The sequence below is a fragment of the Numenius arquata genome, chromosome 5, assembly GCF_964106895.1.
Source record: "Numenius arquata chromosome 5, bNumArq3.hap1.1, whole genome shotgun sequence".
Taxonomy (NCBI): domain Eukaryota; kingdom Metazoa; phylum Chordata; class Aves; order Charadriiformes; family Scolopacidae; genus Numenius; species Numenius arquata.
Genome location: NC_133580.1, coordinates 57,787,257 through 57,800,009, shown reverse-complemented (window position 1 = coordinate 57,800,009; position 12,753 = coordinate 57,787,257). Strand labels below are relative to the sequence as shown.

The 12,753-nt window shown below is 38.6% G+C and overlaps 1 protein-coding gene across 2 annotated transcripts in view; it reads left to right on the top strand.

Annotated features, from left to right (window-relative positions):
- Window positions 1-12,753, top strand: part of TBC1D14 (TBC1 domain family member 14) — a 71,628-nt gene that overhangs the window by 12,770 nt on the left and 46,105 nt on the right. For both annotated transcript variants that reach the window (XM_074147058.1, XM_074147057.1), the window contains one exon: window positions 10,015-10,135. In XM_074147058.1, the coding sequence (XP_074003159.1) occupies window positions 10,015-10,135 (121 nt within the window). The remainder of the gene's footprint in view (window positions 1-10,014; window positions 10,136-12,753) is intronic.

The window sequence follows — 12,753 nt, the reverse complement described above, 5'->3', positions numbered from 1 at the left end:
TCCAGTTATTATTTAGAATAAAGTCAAATGTGTATGTTTCTTTTCTAGTGGCTGGTGGGAAGCATTACAGAGGTCTTCTACTGGCCAGTGAATGAGATTTGTAGCGTAGATAGGTGTTGTATGTCACTTGCAGCACTTGGCTATAATGCTTTCCACTCCCCCCTGTTCCTTCTCCCTCATCTCTTGTGTGAGGCTGCCTTTTGGAAAACTGGTTGTTCAGTTCTGCGCATTCTACATGCTTGCTTTTGAACAAAAGATTCAAAATGTGTGCATGCATTTTGATAGATGCATACAAGACTTCAGGAACTAATTCAGATCAATGAAATTAAGGTCTTTTTTCATTCTGATTCATTGTCTGTGTGAAGGTTTAGTGAATTAGTGGGTTAGATGGACTTCATATCTTCAGTTAATTTGCAAGAACGTTCCTGATGTTTCCTGTGTTAAAAGGCTCTGTGAGAAGTGGATGGGCACTGGGGAATGGGGAGAATATCAGCAAAATCACTGCCATGTGACAGTCTGTCTATCTCTTTATCTAATCAAAATACCATTTAATGTTCAACTGACTTTTTCTTCTTTCCCTAGCAGCAATATCAACCGTTTTAAGTTATTGCAAGTACAGAAATTATTAAAAAAATAAATTACTCTGACTATAAAGAGTCAGGGTCAACTTTGTGAGGGAATCTTACGTATGCTTAGAGATTCTGGAAAAATGCAGTGAGCGAGGTGAAATCGTGTGGAATAAATATAAATTCTTGCTCCTTGATTATTACTTTTTTTTAATACTGTCTCCCTCCCTTTCCCAGTGGTGCATAATCTTTGAGGAATTTGGAGTCGAAATTAACTTTTTTTTTTTTTAAACATCTTTATAAAGGCTCAAATAAGAAATGGACTGCTAACAAAATTCTATGTATAGATGAATACTTGTTTAACAGAAATAGTATATGGAGACCATGGGTTTGCTGGAGGAGGAATGTGTTTCTGTGCCTTGCTCTGGATATTCAGAGTTCTGGTAAATAAATGTTGAGTTTGCTGGCAGGAAAACAATAATCCATGAATTCTTTTTTATGAACTGTTAATCTCAATTCAGGCATTAGTTACATTGCTGTTTTAAGGAGCTGTCTGTATTAAGCTTCTCTTTGTAGCCATTAAGTGCCTGAAAAAATTAGGAGCGATACAATAATAATAATAATAATAGTAATAATAATAAACCCCTACAGTAAATAAGGAGTCATTCACACCTTACATTGACAGCTGACAGAATAAACACAAGAACTTGGTAACACCTTGTCTTACATCACTTCTTACTTAGTGCTTGGATGCCCCTTTGTGAGCTGCAGTCTTTCTCAAGTACAGAACCAGAAATCAGTTTAGGTCGGAAGGGACTCCTGGAGCCATCTGGTGTAACCTCCTGCTCAGTGCAGGGCTGGCTTCAGCACTACATTATGTTCCTCAGGACCTTGTCCAGTCAATTTTGAGTATATCCAAGGACAGAATTAACCACAACCTCTCCAGGCTACACGGTCCAGGATTTATCCACTACCACTGTGATTTTATTTTTTTTTTTCTCCCCTTTTATCCATTTGGAGTTTACCTTGCAGCAGCTTGCTCCTTTGCCTCTTGTTTTTTCTGTTTGCATCTCTGAGAATGGTCACCCAGGCTAAATGAAACCACCTCCCTCAGCGTCCCCGCTTGTATGTCAAAGGCCTCAGCACCCAGTCATCATAGTGGTCGTCCACTGGACTTCCTCCAGCTTTTGATCTCTGTATTTTAGTCCAGGGCCCCCAAACTGGATACAGATAGTCTCATGGGTACCAGGCAGAGTTTTAATCATTTTTTCCTCTTGATCTTGCTAATACAACCCAATCCATGTTTAGTCTTTATTGCTGCGAGGTTTTACTGCTGACTCAGGTTCAGCTTTTTGCTTAGGCTGATGTCTCATGTATTCATTCCATTTTTTATTTGTGTGGTAATAGTACTTCAGATCAATGAATAAATCTGCTTGCAGACTCTGGGAATAGTATTTGGGGTTATTTTGATAATATTGGGGTAGCTGGGAATTTTGCCAGCTAGAAAAGAACAATTATGTGTAGCTGGTTGAGTGTCATAGTTTTAACTTGGACCCAAACATTGCTTTTGTATGAGAGTCCTGATGTGCTGAAACTCCTGTTTCTGAGAGTTCTGCAGCATTAGCATGGTAGGGCAGTACTGTGCATCATGCACAGACACGATACTTGTTGGGTTGCTACAACCAGTCCTCACTGTTAAACGTGCAGGATTACTGTGATTTATCTATTCGTGTCTTTGACACTTCAGCGCAGGCAGCTCTGCTTTGTTCTCCTCTGGAATGAGGGCTACCCTCTAAGAAAAAAAAAAAAAGGTAAATACAGAACTTTGTAGTCTTGATAAGAAGTTTATCAAACCCTGCTAGTTTTTTTTTTTTGTTTTTTTTTTTTTCAAGAAAGCTAAAGAGAGATTTCCAAGTTAACCTATTGCAAGCTATCGGGTATTCTGTACCACTAACTTGTATTGTATTACTCTCTCCCTCAGCTAGGGAAATCTTTTTTCAGATCTGCAGGTATCTGTTCTGTTGTAAAGTGTGTTGGTTCTTGGTTCTTATTGAACACACTGGAGTGTCAGGGGTTGGAAAACTTTGTTTATAAAGTGTGACAAGGATTTATAAAACATGATTTGTCATTGGTTACCTCTTTCCTAGGTTCGTCTGGCTCTACTTCTGCTGGATTTGTTTATCTATAAACCAAACATTGTTATTCCTTTACCTTGACCTTTGGCACTCTCTGTGAGATAAAATTCTGCAAACCCTGCTTTTGTACGTGATTTTCGAATCTTACTGAAAGCATAACTTTTGACTTGTTGATGACGGTTCTTCACCATAGCTAAAATACTTGGACTTTTTTGATGATGCTTTGTTCTCTTGTTTTGGTTTGGTTTTTTGTTGTCTTCCTTTTTGGTTATGGTGGGTTTTTTTTTAAATATGAAAGTGTAGTTTGACAGAGAGGTGATCTGGGGTTGGGAACGGAGAATACAAGAACCAACAATCACTGCATCTAGTGAATTATTTCTAGAAGCTGATATTATCTGGTCATGAGTACTGGCTATTTGCTTTCATCTGTGGAGAGTGTAGATTTAGGGCTTATCAGGAGATTGCTCGTAGGGCTTTGGACAGGAATTTCTTCTTGTTTCCTTCAGTTCCCTAGTCATCATGATCTCTGTGTCAGAGTCTTGATCCTCCACTAATCAGGTAATCAAAATTGCTGTGATACAATCCGCTGCTGATATTTGAGGGTTTATTTTCTGTGCTTCTGGAAATTATTTAAGTGGCCAGAGTGCGAATTTGGAATGTCTAGAAGTGAGAATCTTTCTTCTGTTTATTGAGGGTGAGTTGTGAAGGATATGGTTAGTACAGAATACAAAAGGTCATTGAAGGATGAGAAAAAAACAAGTGTTGTTACACTTTTTGCCTAAATTCCATAATGGTGTGTGAATGTTTCCTAAATAGTGTTAATTGAATCTGTACCATGCTGGGTAAGGTGGCTCACAATGAAGCAAATATTTAATAAAGTTTCTCTTAATATATTTTTTTGCTTAATAGATGCTGTACAATACTTTAAAAGTCCTGTTTCGGTCTAAGTTTCTGGATGCCTTGTGGAATAATATCTGTGGAGGTGTCTCTTGTGCTGTGCTTATGTGCTTGATGTATGGGTTTACCTAGCTGTTATCATTCATGTCTGCTTACTGTCAAATTCTTTATATACGCTCGAGAATGACTGCCTTTGCATAGGCTGAGGGGCTCAAGGCCTGAGTGCTCTCTCTACCTGTAGTTTGGTTATCGGGAAATTTCAGTGTCTTCCTCCAGAAGCAGCTGAAATGAACTTTGACTTGCCTCTGTTTCTTTCCTGCTTCTGTAAGAATGCGTATGAGTCTGATAGTCATTTGGAACTGGTTTTCAAGATAATTTTGTTCTACAAAATCTGAACCTTTGGAACTTTCTGCGGTGTCCTTATTTTTCATCTGCTCTACTCACGAGACTGGTAAGTCCTCCCGGTTGTTAATTCATGTGACTATTTCAATTGTTATACCTTCTGAAAATAAACTTCTTAATTGAAAGACTAATTAAAATTTGAATGTGAGCATGCATCTTGAGAACAGGAAATGCTGTATGTGTGTCTAACACTCATTACAAAAATGTACTTTCAGTTGCAGATCAGTTTTTGGTAAATGCAGGTGAAACATTGCACCAGTCTGCATGAGTTGGGTCAGTTTCAAGTTAATTCTCATGCTTGTTTCTTTACAACGCTGTCTTTTAAAAAGTAAAACCCATTTATTTGCAAATATAGCCTCTACACTAAGTCAGCATTAAAATAGTGTACCACAGAGCAGCATATGCCATCTCGCTTTTGTTTTCCTCACAACTGTCATTCCATGCTGCATGCTGGTAGTTCATATACTGAGGTCTTTGGAACTTTGTGTAAGGAGCCATGTCAAAATAGGAACATCAGAATAGTTAAAAATCATCAATATCAAATTTTCTGGAGAGCCCAAATACTCTTAGCATGAAAACTCCTAAGTCCTAAGCTCTTATACCCTTATACTCTTTTATTTCAAGCAACTGGTATATCTTGGGAGGTCTGGGGGGAAAAATGCTGTACATCGCCTGGAAGTCCATGTGTAGGCTGTGTGTGTGCACCAACAGGCGTCAGTGGGTGTATGTGTGTCCACCTTGCTCGACTACACCCTCTGACAGCTATGGTGTTGGAGCCCATCCTTTTTTCCTGTTTTTGGGGTGACACGTGCCAGAGAAACAGTTCCTTGACTCCAGTGGTGCTGAACTTCAGGGGTTTGTCAAAGGGGGCACAGTATTGAGCCTGCCTGGCTAGAGGAGACTTTGAGACTTTTCAAGGAGGAGGTCTAGAGCTGACTTGGAGTTCTGGCCTAAATTGGCAACAGAAACCGTGGCAGCACTGCCCCTGTTCCTTTTAGCGGGCAGGTTTGTATAGTGAGCTGAGGGGGAGAGGTGGGAAGGGATGACCTGTCGAGAGGTGACCTCCTGTAAGTGGCTAACCTTGCCTGGGACGAGCCACGGCTGAAATGTGAAGATGTGAGTACTTGAATGCTTGTGGAGCAGCGCTATGAACTCGTCACGTGGCAGTAGTTGCTGGCAGTTGTGTTACAGGCTTCCTGTCTTTCTAAAAAGAGAATTGGGCTGAACCAGATAAACTTTCTGCTTTGCTGCTGATTCTGGACTGTTTAAAAGCGTAAGCTGGAAAAAAGCTGTAATAGGTGCTACACAGATAGGTGTGGCTTGATTATTTGTTACTGATGTGGTTCTAATATTTTTATTTTCTTTTGTTTATTTGATTGATGCTTCAGCCTGACCATGACAGCACACAAGGCAACCTAAATACTGGCAATATATGAATGTGCAGTATGTATATATGGCAACTATTCAGTAAGTTTATCTTAGCAGTGTTTATAGAACCAAAATGAAGTGGTTCTTAAGTTTTATTTCATTAGAAAAAAAACCCCAACTTTTTCTGACATGGTTGAACTCATCTATTAGTATTAACTTCCTCCTTTCCACACAAAAAAGGCAGTTGGGCAGATCACTATACGATAATGATGCAGTATGTGCATGTTGAAGAAAAAGATAGTTCAATCTCTTTCCTGTATCACAGGATGCTATTTGTCTGTATGTAGGCATTAACTCTGGAGTTAGAATTATTTTCTCTTCGGGCAGGTAATTTCTCGCCGCAGCTCAGTTAAAATAGCAAGGTTAAACAACTGTTTAGTGCCAATTTTGTTTTTAGGGGACTCTGCAAAAGTAATTTCTGTTTAAAATGCGATCTCAATTTAACTTCTGTGCTTGGTTTTCCTAAAATAAGCAGCTGCAGATGCTTAGTGTAAAAGAGTTAACATGTTCAATGGGAAATGTAACCCATGACACTTTAATGGCTCCACACTAATGATACTGCAGACATGATGTATCACGTCAGATATTCCTGTTAATATCCCTGTTATAAATGAGCATGATGTGCTCTAATGGTTGCAAGGAGGACGATGAGACTGAGATAATGATCAGCACGTGATCTTTTCTTTCCAGGCGTGTCAACCCTTTTTACATTCAAGATCTCAAATTAATTTTTATATCTTGAGACACTTGTAATTAAACTTTGAGATCTTTTTACCCTAGGATTTCTGAGCTTGTCTTTGGAGTGAAAATCTGTTTTTCTTCAAATAGAGAATTTTTGCTCCGTGTTAACCTCTGTTTTCCATTAGGTAAGATCTTCTTAAGTTACCTTTAAATTGGAAATTTTTGGTGAGTTATATTTGCTCAGAAGTGAGACTGCTTAGTACTTTTTTTTGAAAATCCTAGGAAGCTGTGTAAGCATGGGAGGAAAGGAACTCCTTTTTGTGCTGTGGCAACAGAAAAATGAAAGCTTTTGCTATGAATTATTTGCTCTGAGATACATACATATATATATATATGGCAGAAATCATTACTTCCTTCTAAGGGAGTTGCATATTTTAAGGGTCTGCTTTCCGTCCAGAGGTCTCAAGTAGTGGCTTTATCAGGACTCTGTGGTGTTGTCCAGATTTATTGCAAAGCTCTGCAGAAATCGGACGAGAGAGCATTCCATAGTATTTTTTTTCCCTTAAGTTTTCTAAAATTAGGTGCAAAGGGAGCAGCATCTCTTCTGCTCCTCCCATTCCAGCACAACTGTCATGTGGTTTACCTTTGGCTTGTTCCAGTCTGGCACAGATCAGGGTTTCACAATGTTGTCAGTCAAAGCAAGAGCAGGTTGTAGTTTGCAGTTCTACATCTGATTGTGCCGATTTCTGGCTTCTCATTACGTTATACCTTTGGGGAGTTTTGAGGCTTTTTGGAGTGCAAAAATAGTGTGGGCACCAGCAAAACACCAGAACTTAGGCACAGACAGAGACCAGGGGAAAAAAAAAGGAAAAGAAGAGTAAGTTGCTCTGTACAGAATGGGAATTATATATTGACCATGCCTGGTGCTTTCAGTTCAATATATTTTTTAAATTAAAAAAAAAAGTGATCTGGAAATCCCTGACGTAGTGCAGAGAGAGGAAGAGATGCCTGGTGCCCTAAAATGTACAGTGGAAATTGTGCAGTCAGAGCGGAGTGAGTGCTGCGCCATCTGCTAGATGATCTGTAGAACAGATTAGTTATTATGATGCTCCCTCTAAAGGGAAAACAGATAGGTAGGTTGGTGCAATTGAATGAAAGCAAGTATGTGAGATTGACTTTTCAGGTTTAGCTCATCTTACGCAGGCACTTGCAGCAGAGAGCTATTATATTTTATCATTCCAATTTATCTTTATTTTCCTCTGAGGATAAGGACCTACTGCTGCTCTTAAAATCCCTCAGAGGAGATTGGGGGGATTGTTGCATGTATATACTTGTTCTAGCAATCTCTAGTGTGGATAGATAGGGAGAGAAAATTGCCTGTTGGTCCTTTAATTTTCACGTTATTGCAGCGCTAATGAACTGTGGTGAAAGCCTTTTACTTGCAAAAGAGGATTTGAATGTGCACAGAACTGTCACACAGGTGTGCCTCCTTATGGGGCTCTTTCAGGTGTCCCTGATGCTAGAAGTTCTTGTTTTCTCTGAAGACAGTATGTGGTATGGAATTCAGTTTACTTGCTTCTGAAGTAGAAACAACCTGACACAAAACCTATTGCAAGAACAGCCAGCCTGTATCACATCGTGTGTCCTATTTACCTGCAGTGGTTTTGGTGATATTATTCCTGTTATGTTTTCCTTTCTAGTCTTAGATACATTTTAGAACTTGCTTGATATTTCTCAATTTTCAATTAAGTAATTGCATATATAAGAAATAATCGTGTCTGTCTCTCTTTGTTTTATTTCCCTGGTAGCTGTCTCAAATGATCCTATAAACCCATCGTCTCAGGGTGTCTTACATACGTGTTATGAACTTGGGCAGGGGTAAGAAGGTGATTACATGCAGAAGCCCTTCAGGGTACTAAACGCACCAAGAGAATGGATTCTTTCTATTGCCAAGGTGAAGGAACTGCTGGTGAAAAGAAAGTAATTTCAACTGAGATACCTTTCTTGGAAGTTGTTTTTATGATTGCCTCTTTTCCCCAACACTGCAGTTGTAGTGGCAGGGGTGTAGTCAAACTTGTTGATGAATGCTGTAGTTAGCTTCTAAATCTCTAGGGAGCATTACAGCTGTAATGACGAGCTACAGGAGACCTTCATAACACCGAAATGGAGTGTGCTAGTTGTAGAGACAAATCTTTGGGTTTGATCCAGTAGTTTACCTGAAGGATTATAAGTTCATGCTTTGAAAAAGAGGGGAAAACATGGCAATATGTTTCTACATTTTTCCTGCTGTTGTTCTTTAGTGTTTTTCCTGCAGATGTTTCTCCTACATCTTTATACTATGTTTTATTTTGTGTGGGGTGGGGGAAAGCTGAAAGGGGTTTGTAGAAGTATATTTACTGCTTAGCTTTGACATCAGTTGTTACTGACTTGTGTGATTTCTGTACCCAAACGCCTTGTTCTTATCTTTTAATATGATAATTTGTTCTTGGTTTGAGTTTCAAGGTAACTGTACCCTTGTGATATAAAAGCATGTGATCATTTGTGTAAATACATGCATATTTAAGGATGGCAGTGCACCCTTGCCTTATAATACATTCCAGTGCATGCTGACGTTTGTGCCCTGATTTGTTTTCCTCCTATTAAACATTTCTCCTCTATTCCAAGCAATATTATCTCTGTTGGTGTATTTATGATATTGTTCATGTTAGCTGATTCAAAGTGGTCACGAAACCCAACTTTTTTTGGGTCCAGGTCGTCCTTCTTGCAGATGTGTATTCAGCCCTTCTAGGACATGAAGTTCAATATAGTTTTATTTCCCAAACTGCCACACTTTATGAATAAGAAACAATCTGTAGTTGTTGGGTCAACCCATTGGGCACTAAGGCAGTAACAGTAAGTAAGGAAAAGCAGTAATGCCAGACTGGAAGCATCCATGGTATGAAGATGGTACAGCTGCCTGCTGATGGAAGTAGCAGAAATGCTTTTGTCTCGGTAGAATTATGATTTCGTTGTTTTCTTTTAAATGAGGGAGCGAAAGCCTATAGTCAAGTTCCCCAAAAAACCCTACCAGAAGGCGTGTAAATAATTGAGGTAACCTGGACATATTTGAATGTTTCCTGAACTAGACAGTAGGACAAAAGAAAATCTGTTATTTTAATAATCCAGACATGCCGTGGGTGTAGAATGTCTGTTGTGCCCTTGGAGGAGCTGAGTGCTACCAAAAGCATGAAGACTGGTCTGTACTGTATGTCCAGTTTTGGAAAAACATAGTTGTGGTGAAAAGGTGCAAGTCTGGCACATTGCTTTATGATTAAAAGCTAGCGATATCAATAAAAATAATTTAATTTTCAGTGGCTTTATGTCTGGCTTTATGATTGTTACTACAGTGTTTAAGCTGGTTAATTTGAGACGTTTCAGAGGGACTTCAGAATTAATGTGTTTTGATATCTGCTTTTAAGGTTATTCAGGAAAAATAATCTCTTACAAAAGCAGATCAAATATAGCAAAAGGCTACTATGTCTGCAACTTTTTTGTGATTTTTAGTGGTAGGGTGTTTTTAGCACACGGGTGGAGCATGTTTATGCAGCAGAAGATACTGTGTCTTAGTTTTACTTTCAGAGAGCAAGCTGGAATGATTTAGAGGGAGGCTAAAAAAAGAAGGCTACTTCTCGAAAGTTACAAATGAACTTTTTTTTTATCTACTAAAAATTCTTACTTAACCAAGTCTATTGGCCGGTATAGTGATAATACTGCATAATGTATCAATGAGGGTGGGAAACAGTGCCAGCACAACCAACAACAAGACTTGGAATATGTGGTGTACATAGGGTTTGCTAACCTTTCTTTCTATTATAATTAATCAACCTTTTTTCTTAATTAAACTTCTTTTTTTTTTTTTTTAATAGGAATTTGTTTACCAGAAGGCAAAGTGCAAGATTTGAAAAACCAAATGATGTGGGATGGAAGTTGTTTGGAAGAGTACCTCTCAGAGAATACTCACAGAAAGATCCAAAGAAAATACAAAAGGTACTTGTTTAATTCTGTGTTAGAGTTAGTGGTGAATGTAGAAGCCAGTTAAGTTTATGGCCTGTGTATATGACTGTGAAGCCTGTTTGTTTGATGAGTTGCGCACAATTTCTTGGACAGAATCAAGGAAGGTTCTTCACTGAAGAAGAAGAAATGTTTACTTCTATTATAGCAGTGCTGTTCAAAAGAATGTGTTCTATATGGTCATTACGTTGAGTACTCCATGAAAACACATTTCATGTGAAGATTCAAAGTATATGGATGCGTATTTGTTTTTTATAATCGAGTTTGTTCTAGCTTTCACTGGTTTGTGGCCTTTGTGTCAGACCCATCTGTAACATACCATTTGAAGGGAGATTGTGTTCTGCTGGGCCTTGGCTTATTTGTGCTTAAATTGTAATTAAAACCACATAACTTCAAGATAGAGTGAATGTGGTAGGGTGCCAGAAATTTCTGTTGGAATGCTGGTTTCACCCATTCCTTGTTTTTCTGAAGTATTTGCTGTTTGGAGTTGAAATTTTCCATGTGTGGGCCTTGATGAAAATTTGATTACTGACTTGAAATGTTGGGACAATATAATACAGTTAAGGATAAGTGAATGGAATAAACACTGATTTTTTTATTTTTTCCTTGTACAGTATAGTTCAAAAGGGGGGTATTTATTGAAATGGTTTATTGAAGTGGTTTCCTGAATAGAGAAAAAGTTTAAAAACATCAAAAACACCAAAGAATTTAGGTTTCACCTTGTCTTCATTGCTGTTTCAATAGTTTTGACATTGTTTTTTATGTCTATATCTGTTGCTTCTTTTTGCCAGTAGTTAGATTCACAATTTGTCAAATTTTAGCAGCTGTTTTGGGCGGCGGGGGAAGGAGATGAAGAGGTTATACAAAAATCTTTTCAGGCTTTTCTTATTGTGCCATAAGAGAATAAAAAACATGGTGAAAACCCCTTTTCTCCTTTTTTGCATATCCCTTCTCAAACTATAGCATTGATAAAAACATAATATTTCAGAGGACTGGTTCTACTGCAGATAAATGCAAGCACGTTGCTAGTCAATCAAATAACCTGCCTTCCCAAGGGGGAGAAACCTTGTGAAATCCAACTATGTGATCAGTAGTTTATGAGCTGCTTTTCCAGTGAGACGAAAGCATCCTCTTTCAATCTGTCTCACCTCATCTGGGATTTTTGGATTGCATATAGGCATCTTAACATGTTTGGGGCTTTTGTTGCGTTTCATTCTGTTCGCACATCCTTGTCCAAACCACTGTGGGAATAGGAAGATTTGCCTGGAGAGAGCCCATGCAGTTAGAACTTCAAACCCAGCTGCTGTGTGTGATGTGAGAATGCTGATTAGAAGGACTGTGCTGCTGCATTTAGGGTAAGGTGCTCTGGAAGTGCAGGTGTGTCGTATGACTGTTCCTAGCTATAGCTCGGCTGTTCATTTAAGTGAAGTTCAAGCAGCTTTTTGAAGTTGTCACTATGATCAACCATTCAGACTTTAGCTGAAGCTTATCTTGATACAATTAACAGTTCTGACGTGTTCACCAAAAATTTTTGATGACATAATTGAAGAGGCTTAATAATTGCAGTACTCTGACACTTGGCAGTGTATTTTATTGTAGTCATTTGTTATTTGATAAGTGGGTAAATCATTTATTAACATTTTGTGGCTGTTGCTGGTAATGTGAATATTTTTCCTTTAGATCCAAACTGTCTTGCATTGTGAGTATTCAGTGTTCCTAGAACATTACAACTTTGAATGGTTGTATTAAATTTGTTAGAAAAAAGCAGCTATTAAAGAATTAGGTGATATGGCATCCAACCATTACTGAGTTCCTGGCAAGATTGCAAGTCTGAAACAATTGGCTCCAGTGCCTCTTGATAACAATAACTAATCTTTCCTAATTTATTTGGTGCTTTCCTGAAGTTATTTTTGATGTGTAGAATTTCTGAGACACACGTAATGCTGTAAATAACTAACCCAGCCTCACCAGCACCCAAAAGCACACCTCAAGTTTATGTTACACCTCACCGGTTGCTTTGACAATGACAAAGTAGCGCGTGTGTTGCCGAGGTTCTTGCCCATTTAGAGATATGCTTTTAGCCCTTTGCTTTGTGCCTGAAGAATTTGCATATGTGTAAGTGGAGGAGGTGACAGCATATGGCTACTGGATGATGCCTGTTGGCCAACACCAGTTCCTTCTTTCTGGAAAAAAGTGTACTAGACCAGAAGAATAAATGCTCTGGGTCTGTACCTTGAGGTATGCATTTTATTTCCAAAGCCAAAAGAGTAGGTGCTTGAAAGATCCTTACGTATTGAAGAATTTGGAGGTTTGCAATGAAATGTGAGAGTTGGGGAAGAAGATGGCGGTGATCAAGGCAAATAGCGTCCTAGTAAACTACTTCAGTGTCTGCATTTTCTCCTGTGAGGCGTGAAACAAGGTGCCTAAACTGTTTCATTTATAGGTGAATGTTAATTGTCTGTGCTTTATGTGTCCTTTCCTTGAAGTTAGGCTTGTCTTTTGTTTTTTCTTTAATTTATTTTTCTTTCCAGATGTGAAGTTATGAGGCCTTCCTTAAAGCACAGTTGGTGACTGGTTTGGAGCTTGAGACTCCA